This window comes from Nicotiana tomentosiformis, chromosome 10 (genome assembly GCF_000390325.3).
Source record: "Nicotiana tomentosiformis chromosome 10, ASM39032v3, whole genome shotgun sequence".
In the NCBI taxonomy this organism is placed as follows: Eukaryota; Viridiplantae; Streptophyta; class Magnoliopsida; order Solanales; family Solanaceae; genus Nicotiana; species Nicotiana tomentosiformis.
In genome coordinates, this window is record NC_090821.1 from 18861106 (window position 1) to 18887266 (window position 26161).

The 26161-nt window shown below is 38.7% G+C and overlaps 1 protein-coding gene across 3 annotated transcripts; it reads left to right on the forward strand.

Annotated features, from left to right (window-relative positions):
* The first annotated feature begins 7941 nt into the window (after window positions 1-7941).
* Window positions 7942-22631, forward strand: LOC138900494 (uncharacterized). 3 transcript variants are annotated; one of them, XM_070187355.1, is made up of 4 exons: window positions 7942-8224; window positions 9139-9324; window positions 9424-9513; window positions 22403-22631. In XM_070187355.1, the coding sequence occupies exons 1-4, from the start codon at window positions 8057-8059 to the stop codon at window positions 22469-22471; spliced, it is 513 nt and encodes a 170-aa protein (XP_070043456.1). In that variant the 5' UTR covers window positions 7942-8056; the 3' UTR covers window positions 22472-22631. The 3 variants fall into 3 exon arrangements, with proteins under 3 accessions (XP_070043456.1, XP_070043455.1, XP_070043457.1); XM_070187354.1 differs by lacking the exon at window positions 22403-22631 and adding an exon at window positions 9919-10277; XM_070187356.1 differs by lacking the exon at window positions 22403-22631 and adding an exon at window positions 9905-10021.
* Window positions 22632-26161: the final 3530 nt, after the last annotated feature.

Consider the following 26161-nt stretch of genomic DNA (forward strand, 5'->3'; position numbering starts at 1 on the left):
TTCGACTGATGACCCCAAATTTGCAAGGGCATCAACCTCGCTATTTTGTTTTTGAGGCACATGTTGTAAGGTCCATTCTTTAAATCGATGTAGAGTCACCTGTAATTTGTCCAAGTACCTCTGCATTTGATCTTATCGGACCTCAAAAGTTCTGTTGACTTAGTTTACCACGAGCAGTGAGTCACATTTGGCCTCGATAACTTCTGCTCCCAAACCTTTAGCTAGCTCGAGACCTGTAATCATGGCTTCATACTCGGCCTTGTTGTTAGTTAATTTAGAAGTTTTGATAGCTTGCCTAATTATATTACCCATGGGCGGTTTCAAAATGATGCCTAGCCTGGACCCCTTCGAGTTTGAAGCACCGTCTGTGAAGAGGGTCCACACCCCCAATGATGCACCCGACTTTATTAATATTTCCTTTTCGACCTCGGGTACGAGGGCTGGTGTAAAGTTGGCCACAAAGTCCGCTGAGATTTGAGACTTGATAGCCGTTCGGGGTCGATACTCGATATCTTACCCACTGATCTCAACGGCCCATTTGGCCAATCGACCCGAAAGTTCGGGCTTATGCAAAATATTGCGAAGAGGGTAGGTAGTCACCATGCAGATCGGGTGACACTGAAATATGATTTTAATTTCCTAGAGGCGCTTATTAGGGCGAGCACTAATTTTTTTAAGTGTGGGTACCGGGTCTCGGCCTCACCTAGAGTTCGACTAACATAATAAACTTGTTCTTCTCGAACTAGAACCCCACTTACCGCGATTTTCGAGACCGCTAAGTACAAGTATAGTTGCTCATCCGCTTTCGGAGTATGAAGCTCGAGAGGTACCGCTTTAGTTCTTCCAATGCTTGTTGGCATTCCGGGGTCCATGCAAAACTATTGTTTTTTTTTAGCAGTGAGAAGAACCTGTGACTTCTAACTGAAGACCTCGAGATGAATCAGCCTAGGGCGGCTATGCGCCATGTTAATCTTTGTACGACCTTAACATTATCCACGACGGTGATGTCTTCGATCGCCTTGATCTTATCGGGATTGATTTTGATACCCCGATTTGATACCATAAAGTTGAGGAATTTGCCCGAGCCGACCCCGAATGCACATTTCTCCGGGTTGAGTTTCATGTTGTATTTCATTAGTATATCGAAGTACCCCTGCAAATGTGTCAAATGGTCCTCTGCTCACAGGGAATTAACTAGCATATCGTCACTATAAACTTCCATTGACTTACCTATTTGTTCTTCGAATATTCGATTTACTAAGCGTTGATAAGTGGCACTAGCATTTTTTAGTCCAAACGGCATTACATTATAACAATAGGTGCCGTATTTAGTGATGAACGAAGTCTTTTCCTGATCTTCCGGGTTCATTTGTATTTGATTGTACCCGGAGTAGGCATCGAGAAAACTAAGGATCTCGTGGCCGGCGGTGACATCGATCATGCGATCGATATTCGGCAGAGAAAAAGAGTCTTTAGGACATGCTTTGTTTAAATCTTTATAGTCTACGCACATTCTAAGTTTATTTCCCTTTTTAGGGACCACGACTACGTTTGCTAACCATTCGGGGTATTTTACCTCCCGAATGGATCCTATTTTGAGATGTTTGGTTACCTCATCCTTGATGAAAGCATGTTTTACCTCGGATGGGGGTCTTCTCTTTTGTTTTACCGGGCGGAACTTCGGGTCCAAGCTTAATCAATGTGCAGCGATTTCCGGCGGGATCCCTGTCATATCTAAATGGGACCAAGCAAAACAATCCATATTATTGATAAGAAATTTGATGAGTTTTTCCCTGAGCTCGGGGGTTAATCCCGTACCCAGGTATACCTTTCGATCGGGTAGATGCTCAATCAATATGACTTGCTCCAGTTCCTCGACCGTCAATTTGGTGGCGTCGGAATCCTCGGGGAATATGAAGGATTGAGGGATCCAAAATTAATCGTCTTCGTTCGTTCCCTGCTTCTCCGATTGAGTCGAGGCTGGTAGTTGTGGTTGCTATTTAGCTTCCTTTTTTCCTTTGGATTCAGATCCTTTTGTTGACGAAAGCGCCGATACCAGTATGACTTCGTCGACTGCGAACATTTCTTTGGTAGCATGTTGTGCCCCATACACTGTTTTTACTCCATCTGGTGTTGGGAATTTTAGCAGTTGGTGAAGGGTTGAGGGGACCGCCCTCATATTGTGAATCTATGGTCTTTCGAGCAGTGCGTTGTATCTCATATCGCCTTCGATTACATGGAACTTTGTTTCTTGAATAATTCCAGCTACATTTACTGGTAGGATGATTTCACCTTTAGTTGTTTCACTTGCCATACTAAAGCCATTGAGAATCCGAGCTGCGGGTACGATCTGATCTTGTAGGCCGAGCTGCTCCACGACTCTCGATCGAATAATATTGGCCGAACTTCATGGATCAATTATAACTCGTTTAACCTGAATTTTATTCATAAGTATAGAGATTACCAAAGCATCATTGTGGGGTTGTGAGATCCCTTCTACTTCCTCATCATTGAATGATAAAGCGCCTTCTGGCACATAGTCTCGAGTTCATTTTTCTCTGGTGATTGATACTTTAGTGCGTTTGAACACGGGCCCTTGTGGAATATCGACCCCACCAACGATCATATGAATCATGTGTTGTGGTTCTTACTGCTTGTTTTTCCTGTTTGCATCTCTGTCTCTGAAATGATTTTAAGCTCGGTCGCTCAAGAATTCTCGAAGATGACCCTCGTTGAATAAACGAGCCACCTCCTTCCTTAGTTGCCTGTAATCTTCAGTTTTATGACCATGTGTACCATGGTATTTGCATGTTTGATTGGGGTTTCTTTGGGGTGGATCGATTTGTAGGGGTCTGGGCCATCTAGTATCTTTGATTCTCCCAATGGCCGGCACAATACCTGGTGCGTCGATGTTGAAGTTATATTCTGACAATCGTGGTGCTTCTGTGGGATTGGCATGTTTATCGAAGCCACTTTTGCTCATGAGCCCTCGAGAGCTCTGTCTTCCATCATTTCTTCGATCATTTCGGATGGGATTGCATCCTGGGCCGCTGTTTCTACGATATGCATTGTATGGTAGATACCGATCTCTGCTCGACCGGGGTTCTTTGTCGATATCCCTTTGAGTTCTACCGACAGGCCTGTTTGGATAAGCGAAATCGGAAGGGGTCCCCAATTGATCATCCTCGACCCTGATCTTCGACTGGTACCGATTATGTATATCAGACCAGGTTACCGCTGAATATTCAATTAAATTCTGCTTTAGTTGTCGTGATGCCACCGAACTTCGTTCGTTCAAACCTTGAGTAAAGGCTTGAACAACCCAATCGTATGTGACCGGTGGTAGTTCCATGCGTTCCATATAAAACCGAGATACGAATTCCCTCAACATTTCGTTGTCTTTTTGTTTCACTTTGAAGAGGTTTGATTTTCTAGTCGTGACCTTTATTGATCCAGCATGTGCCTTTACGATTGAGTCTGCAAGCATGGCGAAGGAATCGATGGAATTAGGCGGCAAATTGTGGTACCATATCATTGCTCCTTTTGACAAGGTTTCTCCAAAAATTTTCAGTAGAACAGATTCGATCTCATCGTCTTCTAAGTCATTTCCCTTTATTGCGCATGTATAAGAAGTGACATGCTCATTAGGGTCAGTGGTCCCATTGTACTTAGGAATTTCTGGCATTCAAAATTTCTTCGGAATGGGTTTTGTTGACGCACTCGGAGGGAAAGGCTTCTGTACAAATTTCTTTGAATCCATACCTTTTAAAATCGGTGGTGCCCCCGGTATTTGGTCAACTCGGGAGTTATATGTCTCTACTATCTTGTTATTTGCCTTGGTTTTCTTTTCTCCCGATTCAATCCGTTTAGTGAGCTCCTCGAACATTTTCATAATGGCGGGGTCAGTCCCCGATTCGTTGACATTCGTCCTTTCCGGCACAAGCTCGGTCCTTTGAACGACTTCTGGTTCGATCCTACTCGGTGTTCGGTGTTGATTTTGTAGTTGTGCTATAGCGGCCTGTTGAGCCTGTAATATTTCGAATATCAATTAGAGGCTAACTCCACTATCTTCTCCGCCATGTGTACCTCGACCACCTAATCGAACTTCCCTGTGTATACTACCTTCGGGCTCCACACCCAAATTTGCATTTAGGGCGACATGTGAACTGACATCGACGAGATTTGCAATTGGTGCTCCCTCGAGGTTGGCCTAAGGCACCTCGATTCCTGGGGCGGCTATGTTGTCGTTTTCCCTGTGAAATCCAAGGCTGTTGTCACCATGTGTAGGTGCTGCTTGTGAGTTTGACATGTTTGTCCTGAAAATAAAGATTCATACGAGAACAAGTGTAAAGCAGTGTGTGTTATTGAAATTAGTATTTAGCAATCACTATTATCCTTAGTCCCACGACGGGCGCTAAACTGTTTACCCTTAAAATTGGATAACAATTAAACTTATAATATGAATTTAAGGATACGTAATTTCACTTAATACCAATTGAAATATATAAAAATTAATGATAGAATTATACAATAAAGTAAATCAAACCAGTATTTGAGTAGAACTCAACCCTTGAGTTAGAGTATACTCGAACTGGTTGATGCAAGGTCAATATAAATACAATAAGCTAAAGAACAAGAGTGTGAGCGAGAAAGAAAATTATATTGCTTTTGTCTCAGTTGTTCTCACAAAATGGTTAGAACTCCCCTTTATATAGTAGAGAAATTCTATATATGGTACAATTCTAATTACAGAAGGGAATCCCATGATTAGCTAAACAACCGTTCTTGATTCGATCCGCTCCGAGATTTTCGCCGTGACCTTTGATCAGTCGCGGATATCTCGCTTTTCCGTTATTACACTATCTTCGGTATTGCTCAATGCCTGTCTTGTTCCGTCTCGATTGTTGTCGGCCTCGATCTTAGCAGGTGTCTCGAATCCCAAGCTTGGTACTTTGTCTTTATGCCTTGACCCGATCCACTTCCGGGTCGATCTTCGATGCAACTTCTTGGTCTCGGTCAGCATAGAAAAATCGGGTGAGACTGATTTTTTTCCGTATACAATTTTATTTTAAAAAATTTATTTTTATTAATACGAGGGACACGTGCAAGGCGCGTATACTAATACTAGTACCTGAAGAGCATAAATATGACAATCCAGTAAACTTCAACGAACAACTTAACATATATGTAGAGTAATAATAACATCAACTCTATTAAATTGGCAGAGAAATTCTAAAGACAAAGTATGATGATGAGGTAAACTTCGATGAATAATTTTATTCGGTAGAAAACCCCGAAAAGAGCTATATGTGGTTCCGAACTAATTTTTTAAAAGGAATTTTCAGAAATCACTATTGTTTAGTGGATATTAACTTCCTATAGCTACCATATACATAATTACTTCCTATAACAACTATTAAGTTATTATGGTAGTGTATTCGCGTTGTTGTATTCATGAATACAGCAACAAAAAGCGCCTAAAATCAGGGCAGTTCAGCTGTACGCGCATGTATTCACATGTATTCGTGTTGCTGTATTCATGAATACAAAAACAAAAAGGGCCTAAAATCAGGGCAGTCCAGTTGTACGCGCATGTATTCACATGTATTCGCGCCATGTATTCATGAATACAGTAACGACAATCAGCTTAAAAATAAGTATGTCCAGCTGTCTAATAACAGAAATAATATCAATTAGCGTGATACACTCCTAATATAACTCAACAAAATCAATTCTAACATGCCTTATTATCAACACAATTAATTAGAATAATTTTTTAGTTGTATATAACTTTTGTATTTAGTGTGTTTTAATTATTATTTTTTTAGTGTTGCATTCATTTCAATGTTTGTATTTACTGTATTCGTTATTTTATATACACTGTATTCAAATGTATTTGTATTAACAATATCTTAGTTATTCCTAATACATGTTATTACTGCTGTATTCAGTATATTTTATTGGTTGTATTCACTGTATTTCTATTTGTATTCAGTGTATTTTACTGTATTTTAAAATTAAATGTATTCACTGTTTATATTTTGTTCTATTTTAATGTTTGTATTCAGTGTATTTCAATGTTTATATCATGTATTCATGCATGAATACAGATGTATTCAGCTGTATTAAAAAAATATAAACCTTCGAAATACATAAATTAAAGCAAAAAATGTAATTATGCAAAAATACAATGTATTTGATTGAATTTGTACAGAATACAATGTATTTGTATCATTGTATGTGACTAAATAGCAAAGAAAAGAAGAAAGTTCGTTGGAGATAGCATTTTCCGGCCAAGGAAAATATTGTATACATGTATTAAAATTAAAAATGGAGACGAACAAAAACCACGGCCCTCGAATCTTTTCCGGCGTAAAAAATATTGCAATATCCGTGTAGAGGAATCCATTGCAATATCCGGCGTAGAAGAAAGCCGCAATGGCCCTCTTGTTTCAAAGTTGTTGAATCAACCATTGAAGAGGAAATTTGAAGTTTTCTGCTGAAAACCTAATAATGGTGAAGATTTTAAAAAAAAAGCGAAGAGAAAAAGAAAAGCTTGAATCGACCAAAAACCCAAAAACTTTAACACTTACCATGAATTTTTGGAGCAAAAACGTTGAAAGTGAGAGAGAGAATCGTGCTTCAAACATCGTGAATACAATCTTGCTATGAGAGAGAGATCGTGGAGAGAGAAAGAAGAAATATTTTGCTGTTATTTTGGGAGAGAATAACTGAAAGAATGAGAGAGAAAAATGGTACATAGCGTATTTAATGCCTTAATGATAGTGTATACCATAAATACCTATTTTGCTATAAAAAATAAAAGATAGCTATAGAAAATAATAATTTAAAAGGGTTTTGATTTATAATAAATAGGAGGTAGAACCGTTAATTTTGGGCCATTGTTTGTGTCAATTAGAGGTGGCAAAATGGTTAAAAGAAAACAGTTATACACCCATATTATCCATTTAAAAATAGGGTGGATAATGAACTTTTTAAAAACGGATCGAATATGGATAGATACCATATTATCCACTTAGAAAATGCTTAACCAAATGGATAACTAATGGATAACTAATGTGTTTAACTTTTATATTTGTAAAGCCTCAAATTAGGGGTTACTCAAGTTTGGGAGACTAAGGACCCGTTTGGCCATGAGTTTTGCCAAAATAAATTTGGGATTTATTTGGTAAACACATGTTTGGCCATAGATTTTGCCCACATTTTGGCAAAATCCCAAATCCCAAATCCCAAAATCACCTCAATTGCTGATTTTGGGCTAAAATATGACCGTTACACTTTTAAAATTCTTTAAATATTATCCCAAACTTTTATAATTTATAAAAGAGCCCACATTTATTACGGCCAACTAAATATTTGATGAATATGCTCCCTTATCAGCTCAATCCTTTGTGCATCTTACTTTTGCTTCTGATTTGTAGGCTTAATGGCTTTTTGAACACTCATATCAGTTAACTTTTTCTTTTTAATTAGGAGCCGTAATTTTCTAATGGGATTTTACTGTAATTAATAATTTATATAGTTCATTATAAAAATGATAATTTTGTACCAAACTTATTTATGTTCTGGGCTATGATTTGTGATAATGGTACTATTTGTTATTTGTGATAGTTTTTAGAACTTGTGGGTATAAGTCATGTTTCATGTTTTTCAAATAAAAAGTAAAATATATTTTGAAAAATCATGTCCAAATACATTTTCATCTTCAAACCAAACTTCATCCAAATCAGATTTTTCAAAACAAATTTGGGAATCTATAGCCAAACGCTAGCTAAAAATTCTTTCAAAAGTGATCATATTCAAGAAGCGATAGATAATATGGATATGGATAACTTATTTTTTATCCGTCTCAAATATAGGTCGGGTCGAATAATTTATTAGTTTTTAAAATTACCCGTATCCAACCGAGCCGCCCGTTTGCCACCCCTACGCTGTCAATCACCCCAAGTCCACAACAACCTAGCCCATAACCGAAGCATTTAAGAATAGCTTGAATTGTTAAAGTCGGAGCAAAGAATACCAGTTGGGAAGGAAGATGAGCGTGTGGAAGCATTTAGCGCTGTTGGGGAGAGCCAATTCGAAGGAATCAATAGAATATATACTTGAAGCTCTGTGGAGAACTCGTAAGACTGGCCTTGACGCCGCTGACCGCCAAATATTCGGCGAAATGCTTCAACTTTCTAATGATTCTGACCTCGACCCTGTAAAGCTCTCTTCACTTCCATATACTCCCTCCTTCCACCTGTCTTTATATCTGTTCACTTGCAGATGAATTTAATTACCTATGCAATTGAAAAACGAATTTATATGTTCAAACCCGTTGTTGCTAATATGCTCAACTTACTGCCTTAAAAAATAGGGTATTACTTTGTGGTGGAGTTTTAGACTAAACAACTAGTCTAAAGTTTGTCTAAGTCATACTTTATTTTTCGTTGAATGACTTGGAAAATAACATGGACATCCGAGGTTCCAAGCAAAGTTGAATTCTTGGTTGGATTCATCTTGTTTGACACAAGATAAGTTGCAGAGCAGTGGCTTTAACCTATATATCCAGTGTTATATTTGTAGAGGAAGAGGGGGTCCATGAATCATCTTTTTTTGTTTGCAAGTATGTTTGGAAAATATGTGGCATGTTTTTGAATTCGTATGGGATGCACTGTGTTATGCCATCCAATGTCAAGCAGACTTTAAGGAGTTGGAAAAGTCAGCCACTGAGAAAGAAGAAGAAGATTTGAGAAATCATTTCCTTTCAAATTTTAGCACAACTGAATAGGTTAAATTTGTGCCAATGGTGATCAGGTTGCTGGAGTTTTCTCTATGTGAATATTGTTTACGTCTAAGTATCGTATAAAAATGCCTGTTTTATTAGTTGTAAGAATGTAAAATTTTATCTGTAATCTCTAGTCATCTCTATTTTGCATAATTAGCTTATTTGGTTTCATTCCTGAAGTTTCTTACATTAGTTATTAAAAGTTTACCTATTAAAAAAAGGGAAGAAAGGAAAAGATATGGGAATTACTTCAAGTAATGTGATAATTGTTACCGTTCTCAATTTTTTTTTACTTCAAGTAATGTGATTCCTATATCAGCCATCATATTTACATGTTTGTTTTGCAGCTTCTGGTGTGCCTTCGTATTTTGATTCGCAAATGTGTTTATGAGAATGCCAAGAAGGATGAAATGCAAAAGTTGTTTCCTGCTGAGGTTCAACCCGAATTACAAAGGTTATTAACACTTCTACTGCAAAAATTTCAAAAGGAGTGGCGGGAAGATATAGCTAAAGAAGATACAGCTAATGACCGGGTCTGAAACTGTCTCAATAGGTTCAGCTGTAATGCATGTAGTATTACTATTATCTAGTTGAAGAATGGAACACTAAAGTTGAATCTTATCCACAATCAGGTCATCCTGCCTCAACTGAGAGCAATGATGTGGACCAGGGGAAATGAGCGCAGTGAAATTGGAGACCCTGCAGCAATTACAAATTTAAAGGTACAAACTACCTAGCTACTTTTGTACCATTATAGAAAAAGGTACAAGTTATCTATCTTGGCATGTCAATCTGGAGAAGAGAAGAAAGAGAATTTCCATGGTATTTCACTCCTATGATGAAAAAATCAATTGCTTAACATTTACGGACTGCTTTCTTATGTGATTGGTCATATATTAAGCCTTTCCAAACCAAGTCTTACTCATTCCTCGAGTTTTGTCTATTAGCAATCATTATTGAGCAAAGAAAAAGTGAGTTTTTTCCATTTTATTTCCTTTTCGGCCTCAAGCTTCTGAAGTTCAGGAAAGAGTATATTGACTTTGCTTTTCATGTTGTCTTTTCATTTTAATGTGACAAATGGAAAGTCTTGTACTTATAACTGTTTTTCTAAAGCATGCTCCACGCAGCTTCAAGGTGATGCAACATCTAGCTGTGAAGAAAAGGATGTGCAGTTCCAATTGACAAAAGGCACTTTAGAAACAATGTTGAAGTCAATGTACTGTGTTAGGAGCCACGATGATGAATTTAGCAAAAGAATTGGGTTTTGATAGTTTTCTCTATCTAGAGGATATACCTTGTCAGCATGAGTGTTGAAATAATAGGAGCTTAACAGTAGTTAGTTAGCTTAGTTAATGACAGTTAGGCAGTTAGTGACAACTGGACACAGCTAAATTAAAAGGTCGGTTAGTGTACAGTATATAACTGAAGGTAGTTAGTCTTTGTATTTTCACTTTTTCATTTTCTAATATCAGAGAAATGTTCTCTCCATAGTCTCGTTGATCTCTCTTCTTCCACTTCTCTCTTTTGCTGAAGATCGCTCTCCAGAAATCATCATGGTATCAGAGGTTGCGGATTGATCCGAGCTCCGTTCACTCCTCTCTGGTGCTATCTTCAATTGTTCTTCATTTCACCCAATTGCTTTCGAGTCACCATTGTTGGTGCGATTCGTCTTTGAGGAGTTAGGGTTTCACAATTCAGAAATTTCTCTGAGTTTTCAACTTCATCATCAATGGCGATTGAGAGTTCAGACGGTACTCCTGATATTCCTGCACCACCTCCAGCTAGAGGCAGCATTGACGCAATTCCAGTTGTAGATCAGCATCATCCACTCTTTCTCCAGCCTTGCGATACTCCAGGTAGCTCGCTAATCTCAATTAAACTCACTGGACTTGAGAATTATGCCCTATGGAGCAGTTCTACGCGAGTTAGTTTACTTGGAAAGAGCAAATTAGGATTTGTCGATGGTAGGTATTCTAAGGACAAATTTGATCCATCTTTGCATGAGCTGTGGGAGAAGTGCAATGCTATAGTGCTTTCATGGATAATGAATTCTGTTAGCAATGAATTAATGAGTGGTATGGTGTATGCTACGAGTGCTCAGAAGGTTTGGACACACCTTAGGGAAACTTTTGATAAAGTAAACGGATCTAGAATTTTGTACCTTCATAGACAAATAGCCACCTTAACTCAGGGTATCTCATCAGTTTGAGTCTATTTCTCAAAACTGAAGGAATTGTGGGCAGAATTTGATGCCTTGGTGCCCTGTCCTGGTTGTGGTTGTGAAGAGTCCAAAAAGTATGTTGAGCACTTTGAGTCTCAAAGACTTCTGCAGTTTCTAATGGAGTTGAATGAATCATATGCTCAGTCTAGCAATCAGATTATGATGATGTCACCAACCCCTTCGATTAATAAGGCATATGCTATGATAATATCTGAGGAAGTAGGAGATCACTGTCTCCTACACGTGCCTGAGATAAATGAGGGAATAGCATTGTTTAGCAACAACGGAGCTTACAGGGCTACTAATTCACCCAGTCCTGGCAACACTGCCATGTACAATAACAAAGGAGGATCTTCTAACTCAGGACCTGTCTATAGGCCCAAGAAGAACAACCCTTACTGTGACTATTGTCATTTCAAAGGGCACACCAGAGATACATACTATAAGCTGGTAGGATATCCAGCAGACTTCAAAGCTAAGAAGAAGACTCCCTCTGTCAACTATGTTAGAGACAACCAATCTAACAATGATGCCAACTCTGCTCCTATTGGTGATGTTTTTGGTGCAAGTGCTAACTTGGCTAGAAATGCAGCACCTTGTCAAGTTCAGAATCAGAACATTCAAGTTGGACTAGCAGGAATTCCACAATTCACTCAGGAGCAGTACACTCAAATTCTGCAGATGCTTGGCAAGGGAATGAGAATGGTAACTCATCTGTGCCTGCAGGTATAGCAAATGCAGCTACTACCACTAGTGAGGATCTAATTAAGTGGATAGTAGATTCTGGGCATCAAATCACATAGTTAACAACAAACAAATTTTGACTGAAAGTAGCTTATGTGATAAATCTAAAGAGTACAAAGTTCATCTACCTACGGGAGAGTCAGTTACTGTCAATCGCATAGGTTCTACCTATCTTTTTCCGGGTCAAAAGATAACCAATGTGATGCATATACCTGGATTCCAATACAGTCTCTTGTCTGTATCAAAGCTGACAAAAGAACTAAAGTGTGCAGCCTTATTCTTTCCTGACTTCTTCATTTTTTCAGGATCTCTTTAGTGGCAAAGTGAAGGGGATTGGTAGAGAGGACAATGGTCTATATGTGATCAACCATAATAGCAAGCTTCATGTGGATTCTGCTGTGACAACTGTTCCACAGTGTAATGCTTCAAAAGATTTCTCAAAGTATGTTGCTGTAAATACAATAATTGGCAGTAGAATAAGTGTAGATCTTTGGCATAAACGACTAGGCCATGTGCCACTTAGTACTCTGAAAAGGATGAAAGAATTTCAGTCTGTAGAACTTGATAAGTCTGAAGGTCATTGTACTGTTTGTCCATTAGGTAAACAATCAAGACTGCCATTTCCTTTGAGTTTACTGTTTTTAGTACTTGTTAGTACTTGCTTTCATACTATTCATGGAAATGTTTGGGGCCCGTACAGAGTTCCTACATACGATGGAAAAAGGTACTTTCTAACTTTAGTAGATGATCACTCCAGGTACACTTGGATTTTCTTGCTACCTTCCAAAGGTGAAGTAATCGTAGTGTTAAGAAATTTCTTACTCATGATTCAGAATGTCTATTCATGTTCTGTAAAAGTGCTCAGAACTGACAATGGCTGTGAGTTCTTTAATTCACACATGACAGCACTCTTTCAATCCTTTGGAATCATTCATCAGAGTTCTTGTGTGGCAGAGAGGAGACACAGATACATTCTAGACACTGCAAGAGCATTGAGGTTCCAGGCATCAGTTCCTCTAAAGTTTTGGGGAGACTGTGCTCTAACTGCTGTTTATGTGATCAACCGAGTACCTACACCTACTCTTCAAGGCAAGTGTCCCTATGAGGTGTTACATGGTCACTTGCCTTCATTAAGTCATCTGAGGGTATTTGGTTGCTTGGGATATGTCACATACCTCAAAAGAGGGGACAAATTCTCACCAAGAGCTGTTCCTGCCATATTCCTTGGTTACTCCATGACACAAAAAGGGATATAAAATGTATGCTATCCACTCAAGGAGTTAGCAGAGAAGTAGTGTTCAAAGAAGATGTATTTCCATTTAAACATCTTCCTACTACTATCTCCTCCTTATTTCCCGTCCTAGACTTAACCACTATCTCCTCCACTGCTCCTTCTATTTCTTCTATATCAGAGGCTGTTGAGTCTGCTGAGTTAGCCTCAGACACTGTCATGCCAGAAGCAATTGTGCAACCTTCTGTCATGCTGGCATCCACTGAGACAGTTGATGCTTCCAACTCTACAGCACATGACATTCCTATGTCTTCAAATGCACCAGAGGCAAGCAGGAAATCCACCAGAACCAGTAGACCACCTGTATGGCTAAAAGACTATGTCACTCAGCAGCAAGGGAATGCTAACTGCTGTTATCCCATGTCTAATTATGTTTCCTATGCCAACATATCTCAGTCTTTTGGAATTGCTCTTACTGCTTATTCCGCTATTGTAGAACAGTGGATAGAGGCTATGCAATCAGAGATTGCAGCCTTAGAGGACAACACTTGGAGTATTGTTGACCTTCCTCCTGGCAAGACGCCTATAGGCTGCAAATGGGTGTACAAGGTGAAGTACACTGCATCAAGAGCTGTGGAGAGGTATAAAGCCAGGCTAGTAGCTAAGGGCTATAGCCAACAGGAGGGGCTAGATTACACAGAAACTCTCTCTTGTGGCCAAAAGTGAGATCTGTCATTGCTAATGCAGCAGCCAAGCATTGGCCTATCTGCCAAATGGATGTCCACAATGCTTTTTTGCAAGGTGATCTTCTAGAAGAAGTTTATATGGCCATTCCTCAGGGGTTTGCAAGCCAGGGAGGGATTCCTAATGTCTGCAAACTTCATAAATCATTCTATGGCTTAAAGCAAGCCCCTAGGCAATGGAACAAAAAGCTAATTGATGCTTTACTGGATCTTGGCTTTACTCAAAGTCACTATGATTACTCTCTTTTCACCAAAAGGGAGCATGCTGCACTGGTAGTTGTCTTGGCCTATGTAGATGATCTACTAGTGACAGGGAACTGTTCTAATTTGATAGTCAAAACCAGGAATGATCTCAAGCTCAAGTTCAAAATGAAGGATTTGGGTGAACAAAAATTCTTTCTTGGGATAGAATTTGCTAGATCCAGGAAAGGCATAGTAATAAGTCAACGGAAATATGCATTGGAACTTATCTCTGAAATGGGTTTGGAACTTATCCAAACCAGCTGGTACTCCATTGGAATCTAATGTGAAACTCACATTTGAAGAATATGATTCTTTCATCAAAGGAGACTCAGTATCTGAAGTAACAAAAGATGACAATCTATTGGCAGATCCAGGTCAAGATCCAGGTCAATATCAGAGGCTCATAGGAAGATTGTTATATATCACTATGACCAGAATTGATATTGTCTATGCTGTGCAAGTGCTCAGCCAGTTTATGCACAAGCCAAAGCAGTCACACCTAGAGGCTGCTCTCAGAGTGGTAAGATACATCAAGGTAGCTCCTGGTCTAGGCCTATTAATGCCTTCAGACAGCTCTGGCACACTTGTAGCCTATTGTGATTCAGATTGGGGAGGCTGTCTACAAACTAGGAGGTCTGTTACAGGGTATCTAGTGAAGTTTGGGGAGGCTACCATATCCTGGAAGTGGAAGTCGAAGAAACAGGACACAGTAGCCAGAAGCTCAGCAGAGGCAGAATTCAGAAGCATGGCTTCCACAGTTGCTGAACTGACCTGGTTAGTTAACAGGATTGTGAGCTGGGAGTTGGTGTCAATCTGCCTATCTCTCTATATTGTGATAGTAAAGCTGCCATTCAGATTGCAGCCAATCCCATTTTTCATGAGAGAACTAAGCACATTGACATTGATTGTCACTTTGTTAGGGAGAAGATTGTTCAAGGGATGATCAAAAACTTTCATATCTCGACCAAGGAGCAACTGGCAAACTTACTGACAAAGAGCCTTGGCAAACTGCAGCATAACTATCTTTTATCCAAGCTGGGGTTGATAGACATATTTCAACCAACAGCTTGAGGGAGGGTGTTGAAATAATAGGAGCTTAACAATAGTTATTTAGCTTAGTTAATGACAGTTAGGCAGTTAGTGACAGCTGGACACAGTTAAAAGGCCGGTTAGTGTACAGTATATAACTGAAGGTAGTTAGTCTTTGTATTTTTAATTTTTCATTTTCTAATATCAGAGAAATGTTCTCTCCATAGTCTCGTTGATCTCTCTTCTTCCTCTTCTCTCTTTTGCTGAAGATTTCTCTCCAGAAATCATCAATGAGCTTGCAACATTGACTGTTCTCTATATCATCACTCTTAAACTTGTAGGTGCAAATATCAGATAGATCGTAGATGTGTACCCCAACAAACAAATGTGGTATAATTCTCTACTGTCCCTGACTAGAAGGTAATGTACTTTCATATGTTAGTTAATTCACTACTGTTCGCGTTACTCCCTGTTCTAACATAGTTGAAAGATTGCCTTTGAGGCTGAAAAGATTGATACATATTTTGACAAGTGGGAAAGACATATTTTACATGGAGAAGCTTTAATCTCCCTAGGAGTTGGATATGATTACCACCTTACTTTGCATCATTTTGGACATGGTTTGATATATTCTGGCCCATTCTTATCTTCCAATTTCTGGATAACTCAAATGTAGTTCCATGTCGTGCTGGCCACTCATCATTCAAATGTAATTCCATGTTTCAATATGTTTTCCTATTCTTTATGCTCTATCTTGACCATACAAACAGAGGTTTAGGAATTACATTATAATACTTGCTTGTTTAATTTGATCTTGGAACTAGTTCCGAGGCTTAATAAAGGTATTAAAGGCAAGCCCTTAAAACTTTTAAAAAGGTCTCGCGTAAGCGGTTACCACTACTTTTAGCTCACTCAAGCCCGTGGACTTTTGTTTTGTTTTAACCCTTTCCGTCACTTTTATTTAATAAATAGTTAAATTTAGGGGTTTAAAGAATATTTTTCTCCTCTCTTTATGCTAGAAAGGTGGCAGAATTTCCTTTTCAAAGTTAGGGGATGCTAACACATAGGAGGATGGAAATATTTGAGCCCCTTTGATAATAAGAAAAATCTAAATTGCTCTCTAGTTCCTAAGATAACTTTTTTATTAGTAGAACTTGAGAAGAGTGGGTTGTGTGGTACCATAATAAAAGTTTAAGCAGTTGAGTGACACTAAAAATGGCTTAAGGGCTTATTTAAGATTTTCTTGAAAAGCTTAGGGGCTTTAAACATGATATTTATTGGTCGTCCTCTATAACCCATGATTCTTTTGTTTAATTTGGCCCAATTTATTTGGCTGTAGGGGAGATATCGACCTTTATAAGTACAGTTGTTCATATCGGCATGGCTCAGTTAAGTTGTTTGTCAGACCGTCAAGCAGTGCAAATCTGAGTTTACTTGATTAATCCCATGTACATGGAGGAGACTCTGATCTGCAAACTTTTTTGGGGATAGAGGAAAATGTTGAGTGGACCAAGTCTATATGGTTTGTCCGACTCTATAAGTTCATTCTATTCTATCGACTATCTAGTTTTTCAATGTGGATTTATTTCCATTTCATGTCCCGCATGTTGGTATTGTTCTAATACCAAATATTAGAAGAAAGCAAAGTAGAAAAGATAAAGAACTGCTAGATTTCGAAATCTTGCACCTGTCTACTACGGATTTCAGGTTGAGCTATACGTTGCCCATTTCTTTGAATCTGTTTAGGTTTCTTATTTCTTTGGTCAATAGATGATTGTTCAGATTTGCAGCGTTAGACACATTAGATGTGTCAGTAATATTGTTTTATATCTTAAGAGTGCTAATCTTACTCGAAATCTTGATTAGTGATTATTACTATGTTGAATGCTAATCAAGATTTACAACTATTAACTTAATAAAGTAATATTCTTTATGTATGATACAATACAATCATGGCAGACAACTCATGACAATAGATCACAAAATATATCTAATGTTACGCACAAAATACATATGATACATCTTAATAATATTCATCAAAAATATATATTGCATTCCACTGTCCTCATACATCCTCGACTTGTCGATATTGGCCTCTAACAGTGACATCAACCGCCTCCCAAGTGGTGTAATTTTCTCTAATTCCAAATTATGAACGCGTGAACTATCAGATTCCAATTCTTTAAAAGCTTATTCAGTGTATCACTATAATCAACAAGGAATTTCACATAATGAGTCAGCGGGTAGATTTACCACCTTGTGTTGGTTTCCTCTAAGACTCCCCCCTGAACTGCATTTTCAAACTCCACAAATGTCCCTTTAATAGCACACTATGTCACCAGCTTCTTCACTAAAAAGCAAGTTTAAGTCCGGCAAAACGCATCCTACATATAACAACTTCTCATATGATCTCCGCCAAATCGCCAAAGCTTCTCCAAAATTCAATAGCTGCATTACACATCCCTTTGCAGTCTCTACAAAACACACCTCTTTAACCAAATCCGAGCACTAAAAAATCTGCTCACAGAGGCGTTTTTCAGCCGATAGAAGGATTCACACCAGAATTTCAGTGCATATATCCATATTTCGTTTTCTCATCCAACGGCCACCAATCAATCCTCTGGACATCTGCAGTACTCAACTCCGAGAATGCTCAAACACTCATCCAAAACCTCGCGATGAATACTTGAATAAACTTGACAACACTCATTTTCGTACCCGGACCGAACCATACGTTCCGCAATCTCTCTCAGCTCAAAGATAGCATCCGAATAAATCAAATCCACTGAGCAATTGTTCCCTTGGAGACTCGTGCCTCTCACGTGACGTACCTTCCACTGATTACTAGTCCCCACTTCAAAGTCAGGTATTTCCCCACTCGACTGTTGAAATCTATGACCAGAAGGTGAAGACCATTTCCCAGTGCAAGTTGGTTTGAGTTGGAAAAATGATTCATGTTGATAAACAATAAGATTTTATTCGTGGGATCCAAGAAAAATATTAGCTGAAAGAATGTGTTCAACATGGACTATTAATTATGGCAATGCGTGCATCAAAATAAAGACGTGTGAAGTAGTCTTTTAAGGAAAGAAAATAGAATCCTTTTGGGATTTATTTTCCTCAAGAGGTGAGCGAATTATTTAAGGTCTTGGAGCTGAACTTGGAGAAGGATTTCGGCTAAGCCTCACTCCTATGTAAAGCGCCATGTTGCTGCTATTCAAGATGATTGCTATTTTCGCACAGACACTACATTCATTCAAGGCAAATAGTAATTCATAACAAGAGGTACTTTCAGAGATTCAAGCTGCTCAACTGAAGATAACATGTTCCTAAAACGAAGCTGCTGAAGTTCTTTAGCTAGTTAGGTTGAGTCAATTGATCTCTATTGTAGCCCATCCTGCTTATTAAGAAGTGTAATAGTAGGTGAACAAATCTTAATGTTTTGTTTTGATTTCTAAGCTAGAGTTAGCTCAGAAAGGAGTAGTTACAATTGGGTTGATGGTAGGAGTTAAGGTACTAGAGTTAGTCCCTTTGGTTATTGGGTTGTAACCTAAAACGGTTCTTTGAAGTTAGCGAATTTTTAAGGCAAATCTTACGAGGGTAGATCCTGATTTTTACTCCCTTGAGCAAGGAGGTTTTCCACGTAAAATTATTGTGTTATTTGATTTTCGAACATCACTTTCTGTTTGTGTCTAAATCACTTAGGTTAAATGTCACGACCCAAAATCCACCTAGTCGTGATAGCACCTAACCCAACCTGCTAGGTAAGCCAAATAAAATAAATTACAACTAAACTGAGAAGTCAACGATGTATATAATAGGAACTACATCCTAGACCCTTCAAATTATATAATACATGTTACATCACCCAAAATTTGAAGGGATTGTGAAAGGGGCGTGGAGACAGGAATATAGAGGAGTAGTAATATCAAGAACATGGCTGAAACTTAAAACATTGAAGGAGGCCTTGAGGGAGCTCAATACATATATGGCTTCATACCAACAAAAGATGAACCAGGCTAAACAGAAGTTGGAGTTATTACAATCATGCCAGACTCTTATTGAACAAGAGAAGGAAGCAATTTTTGAAGTGGAGAAGTGGAGCAATGTCGAGGAACAAGTCTTAAGACAGAAATCCTGAGCCAACTGGATACAATGTGGAGATTCAAACACAAAAAATTTTCATGCTCAATGGAAGCTACGCACAAGTACAAATACTATCAATTATATATACAATGATGTTGGAGTTAAAATTACATATCCAAAACAGGTAAAAAAGCAGTTCATCTCATTTTTTACCAAACTTATGGGAGAGTCATCCAATATTCTTCCTTGTCCCAATTATGAGGTGATCAAGAAGGGTGCTTGTCTGACAAGAACACAACAACTTGATTTAATTAGAGATGTTACAGTAGAGGAAATCCTAGATGCTATCAAGAGTATGCCACCTGATAAGGCACCAGGTGTGGATGGATTTCTAATAGAATCTTTTACACAACACTGGGAGGAGGTAAAATATGATGTGCTTGCAGATGTATTGGAATTCTTTCAATCTCGAAAGATGAACAAGGCCATAAACTGTACTGCTATTATCCAAAAGCTCCTTCCCAACACAGGTGAAAGACTATAGGCCTATAGCATGATGTACAACATTATATAAGATCATCACAAAAGTGATCTCTGGGAGGCTAAAAAGAGTAATCAGTGATTTGGTTGGAGGATCTCAATCTGCTTTCATTGTGGGCAGAAGTGTAACGACCCGACCGGTCGTTTTGAGCATTTACGCTCCTTTCAACTATTTGAAGTCTTGAATAACTTCCTACGAGGTATTATGACTTGTGTGAATTATTGGTTTTGGTTTTAAGGTATTTCGGAATTATCTTGGAAGAATAAAATTTCATGTTGGAAGTTTAAGTTGAAATAGTTGATCGGATGGTGACTTATGTGTAAATGACCCCGGAATAGAGTTTTGATGATTCCAATAGCTGCGTATGGTGATTTTAGACTTAGGAGCGTATCCGGAAAATTATTTGGAGGTCCGTAGTGGAATTAGGCTTGAAATGCCGAAATTTGAATTTTTTGGGAAGTTTGACCGGGCGGCTAGGTCAATCGGACTTGATTTGAATAGGTTCCGGCGTCGTTTGTGAAAACTTAAAATTTCAAAGTCATTAGCCTTGAATTTGGGGTATGATTCGTGGTTTTAGCGTTGTTTGAGGTGATTTGAGGGTTCGACTAAGTTTGTATGATGTTTTAGGACTTGATGGTATGTTTGGTTGAAGTCCCGGGGGGCTCGGGTGAGTTCCGGTGAGGGGGGTTAACAGATCATTTTTGGCCTTGGTGAGATTGCTGATATCTGCTGCTGCATTCTTCTGATTTTCTCTTTCGCGTTTGCGAAGAGTGTTTTCTGAGTGTGAGATTTTGTTCTTCGCGTTCGCGAAGGGGAGGACGCGAACGCGAATGTATGGTCTGTGTGTGCATCGCAAACGCGAGAGTGGTGTCGCGTTCGCGAAGAGGAGTGAGGCAATTGGGGACCCCAGGTCCTTGTTCTACGTGCTCGCGAGGTTGTGGTCGCGTTCACGAAGGGATAAATTTTGGGTAGTCGAATTGTGTTTCGCGAACGCGAGGGACCTGTCGCGTTCGCGAAGAAGAGAGGTCTGGACAAAAAGTTTAAGTTGGGACTTCGTCCCATTTTCTATTTTTAACGATTTGGAACTCGGATTGAGGCGATTTTTGGGAGATTTTCAGAAAAAACAATGGGGTAAGTGTTCTTAACTCAATATTGATTAAATGACCCGAATCCATGGTTGTTTTTATCATTTAATTGGTGAATTAAGTTGGAAAAGTTTAAAAATCCTCTTGGATAAATTTGAGGATTTAAGGGCCGAATTGTTATCGGAATTTAGTAATTTTGGTATGGTTAGACTCGTGGTTGAATGTGCGTTCATATTTTGTAGCTTTTGTCGAGTTCCGAGACGTGGGCCCCACATGTGATTTTTGGAGTTAAAATTCGGATTTTTATGAAAAAATTATATTTTCATATGGAATTAATTTCAATAAATTTTATTGACTGAAACGAACTAATTGTGGCTAGATTCGAGGCGTTTGGAGGCAAATTCACGAGGCAAAGACATACCGGAGTAAAAAATTACACGGTTTGAGGTAAGTAACACTTTTAAACTTGGTTCTGAGGGTATGAATCCCCGAATTTGGTATGATATAAATTATTTGGAGGTGACACTCACGATCGGTGACGAGCATGTGGACCTGCACCATATAAATTATGTCTTGAATAAATCCTGTGCATTTGTAAAGATTAAAGAATCATGTTATTATCTGAACATGTTAGAGAAATTGAGCTGAGGCTTTTATTAAAGATCAAGTGTAGGCTACGTGCCGATATTTTGGGACCCATAGGGTCGTATTGCTGTTGAATTAATTATTTCAAAAATATACATTTTACACTCAGTCATATTCGTCCATTGTGAAGATATTTATGGGATCGAGCTGCGCGCCGCAGCATGCCATATTGGCTTTATATATGTTATTATTAAATGGATCGGGGCTGCCCGCCTACAGCAGGCCAGAATGGCTTTATACATTATTATTGTTCTGGATCGGGGCTGCCCGCCTGCAGCAGGCCTTATTGGCTTTACTATTTTATGGATCGGGGCTGCCCGCCTGCAGCAGGCCTTATAGGCTTTGTTATTATACGGATTGGGACTGCCCGCCTGCAGTAGGCCACATTGGCTTTGTATTACGCTTGGGCTGAAGGAGTCCCTCCGGAGTCTGTACACACCCCCAGTGAGCGTAGATGATTATATATATTCGGGATGGACTTCCTAGGGCATGGACTTGCCTTACTTACCGATATATATATATATATATATATATATATATATATATATATATATATATATATATATATATTCAGGATGGATTTTTCCCAGGGCATGTACTTGCCTTACTTATTTGTATTGTAATGAATTTACCGGAACATGGATCTTGTCCGTATCATTTATATTTGGGGATAAATTACCCTAGGGCTGGATTAGCCTTATACTGTACTGAATGACCGACTGTCAGTCGATGTGTATATATATACGGGTTGGAATACCCTTGGGCTGGATTGACCATAAACAGTACCGAGTGACCGGATAATTTGTGACCAGTATTTACATGAGGTCTTTCTACTGAGATATCATATTTCTCATATCATGCAGTATTGATCTATTTCACTTGTACTGAGTTTAACGGTTTAACTTGAAAGCATGCCTACATATCTGTACCATTAGTTATACTGGACTGTACCTGCGGAGCTCATCATTTCTTTCAGCCAGAGGTTAGTCTTTTTACTTATTGAGTTGGTTGTACTCATACTACACTCTGTACCTCGTGTGCAGATCCAAGTGCTTTCGGACACGGAGATTGTTAGATTTCAGAGTACTATCAGTTGGAGACTATCAAGATAGCTGTTTGGCGTCCGCTGACCTTGTCTCTCTTTCCTTCAGTTATTGTACCGTTCTATACTTTCAGACAGTGGTTTTTATTAGTCAAACATTGTATTCATATTAGATGCTCATGTACTCAGTGACACTGGGTTTTGGGAGTATTATATTTGAAATTGTGAGATTTCTTCCGCTGAATTTAATTATTTTGTTTTCAAATTTAAAAGAAATGATGGTTTATTAAGATTTTCAGCTTGTCTAGTATTGAGATAGGCGCCATCACGACAGGTGAGATTTTGGGTTGTGACAATAAGCATCACTGATAATATTCTTTTCAGTCATGAGTTATTCAAAGGCTACACCAGGAAGGGTATTTTAGCAAGATGTGTGCTCAAGGTTGATCTTAGAAAGGCTTATGACACACTAGATTGGTAATTTTTGAAAAGACTACTGATTGAGCTAGGATTCCCACATAAGTTTATTGAGTGGATCATGGAATGTATAACAACTATCACTTATTCATTGATCCTAAATGGTGGAATTACAAAGTCTTTCAAAGGACAAAGAAGGATCATGCAAGGGGATCCAATGTCACCCTATTTGTTTGTTTTTGCTATGGAATATCTGCAGAGGGAATTTTATCAGTTGGCCTTAAACAAGAAATTTCACTTCCATCCCAGATGTAAAAAAAATGGGGGTGATTCATGTATGTTTTGCTGATGATCTTTTGATGTTTTGCTGGGCAGACCTTCCCTCTATTAGGTTGCTTCTGCAGGCTTTTATGAAATTCTCAAAGGCTTCAGGCTTGCAGGAAAATGCAGACGAGAGTTCCATTTACTTTCCTGGCATATCTGCATCCTTGAAAAAGGATATCTTATAGGAGTTGGGTTACAATGAGGGTACTCTACCCTTTAGATACTTGGTCTGCCTCTAGCATTCGGGAAACTTTTCGTCCTACAATGCTGGCCACAGGTGAAAAAAATCACTGCAAGAATCAACTGCTGGACATCAAAGCTGCTGTCATATTCAGAAAGATTGCAACTTATAAAATCTGTTATCTTAATGGGCAAAAATTTTCCTGTTACCAAAAAAGATGCTGAAAATGATTGAAGCTACCTGTAGATCATTCTTATGGACAAGCACATCTGCTATCTCTAGAAAAGCATCGGTGTCATGGGAGGAGATATGTATGCCCCAATTTGCTGGGGGTTGAATGTGATAAATCTCTACCAATGGAACAAAGCAACTGTGGCCAAACATTTATAGGCTATCACAAAGAAGGACTGTCTTTGGATCCGGTGGATTCACTCCTACTACATAAAGCACCAGAATGTAGATTCTATGCACATACCCAAGAATGCAACCTGGGTTGTGAGGAAAATCCTTGAGCTTAGGAATCTTATTATGGAACTACCAACTTTGCAAGGTGACCTGACCTCAAGATTGGCTCAATTGCAATTCCCTGATGGAAGATTCAACATCAAGAAGTTGTACCAGCTGCAAAATCCTCAATTCCAAAAGGTACCCTGGAAGAGCCTGATACTACAACCACACTTAAACCCAATATACAAATTCAATCTATGGCTTGCTGTTCAAGGTCGGCTGCCTACTGTGAGAGACTACAGAAAATAGGTATTCAAGTGCCTCAAATTTGTATATTATGTGGTCTAGCTAATGAACTTTTTGAGCATTTGTTCTTTAAATGTGCTTATACAAAGAGTATTTGGCTTAGGCTTTTGACATGGCTTGTATATCCCAGGCAAACTAAAACATGGCAGGAGAAGGTATAATGGGTGACCATATGTGTCAAAAGAAAGAAAGGACATTGGACAATTGTTTCAACTGTCTTTGGGATGATGATATATCTTCTATGGAGAGACAAGAACAAGATTCGATTCCAGAATGAAAGCACATCACCAGACAGACTCTGTAGAGAGATTACAATCCATATACACATCAGAGGCAACTTATACCCCAGCTGGCAGAAACATTTCGAGTCATTGAACTGGTTTCTATAGTATACTTAGGTTCTGTGAATTTCATTTGTATTTTTCTTGCTTTGAATAGCTAACCGTGATGTGTATAGGCTATAGTTTAGGGCATTGATATTGGTTGTGTAGTGCATAGAAGAGTCATAGTGTTTTCTTACATAGTATAGGAGTTGGTCAGCAATTCGTGATTTTGGTTGAATATAAAACAATTTTTACCAAAAAAAAGGTGATCCCTGATCTCCTTTTGTTGTTCTCTCAAGATTTTGACCATTTTGACACCATGCTCATCCTCCGCATCATCAAGGGTCGGCCCTCACACATGCCGAGGATATTGTCATTCGTGAACCGAGGTTGCTTTATCCTCTTCGTTGCGAGTTTCGCTGGTTGAATCATCATGCCGGAACACATCTTCCCGCTCATAACGTTGTTGATATCATTAGCTGCCATATTAGATTTTTACCAAGGAAAATGACTTGTTAGTAACAAACGAATGGATCAAAACAATTACACAGCTGTCTATGCTCCACGGTGGACGTCAAACTGTTTACTCGTAAAATGGTAAAGTTGAATTTATAGTGTGGTTTATAAACAAGCGAATCAATTTGACCCAGGAACGATAAATAAATAAGAATGAAAATAAGATGAACGAATGAAATCAAAGGAGATAACATGACCGACTAAGAACTTAGGCTCTCCGACGACAAAAGTGGATGTAATGTTCAAGTGCTAGAATAGATCGTAAAATGAAAATAGATTATAGCTTTTTATGTACCGAGTATTTCGTGCCAACAATGGATGTTAATCCTCCTATTTATATCTTGATTCAGGGAGACAAGATATGAGGACCCAAAAATATCATCTTTAATTTAAGCGTTCATTTATGTGTTCTATGAATATGTTGAGAGCTTACCTGCTATGAGTTACGTATCACCTGAATAGCTTATGTTAATATCATTTATTTTCTAGAAATATATTGCTTATGAGGCCACTGTTAGTATTGTTTTCATGTTATGTTACGTTGATTGGATTATGTATGTGTTGTTAGGATTGGTTTCTTGGATTCTCTGACAGGTGGATAGGCCCAGTTACAAAGGAAACTCTGGCGAAATTGTTGGAAATTTTGGGAGTTAGTAAAATTCGAAAAATTGAAATGTGCAAAAGAAGAGATAAGTTATGTTATGTGTTTGGGGGCGGACTCTACTTCTCATTCGAGGACTATTAACATGATGGACACCTATTGGATATGATAATAAGTGTACGAGGCATATTATAAGTGATATGGGGTCTAAGAAAAGTCCTAAGTCTAAGCTAATAGACTAAAGTTCCAAATGAGTACGCATAAGACCAAACTTTGGACGAGTATATCTATATATATATAAAGAGTTATGTGATGGAAAACCTATCAAATGAAAAATCTTCGAGTCTAGTTTCTAACGCTTCAAACCGTTTTCCATTTGAACACTCCTACAAGAAGTTATGACCAAATTACCAAACGCTGGCAGAATTTGTACTACCGTGCCGCCCCACGCGGCGCCTGGCGCTCCGCGCCTGTGCGAAATTCCATAACGCTCCGAAATTTCATTTCCAGACACGTTTTGCACAACCGCTAAAATGGAGTTTTATGACCCGAAGCCCATTTCATTTAACTCGATTGGGGTTCATTTTGGGGGCAATTTTTGGTATTTTAGAAAGAAGGTGTAACGACCCGACCAGTCATTTTGAT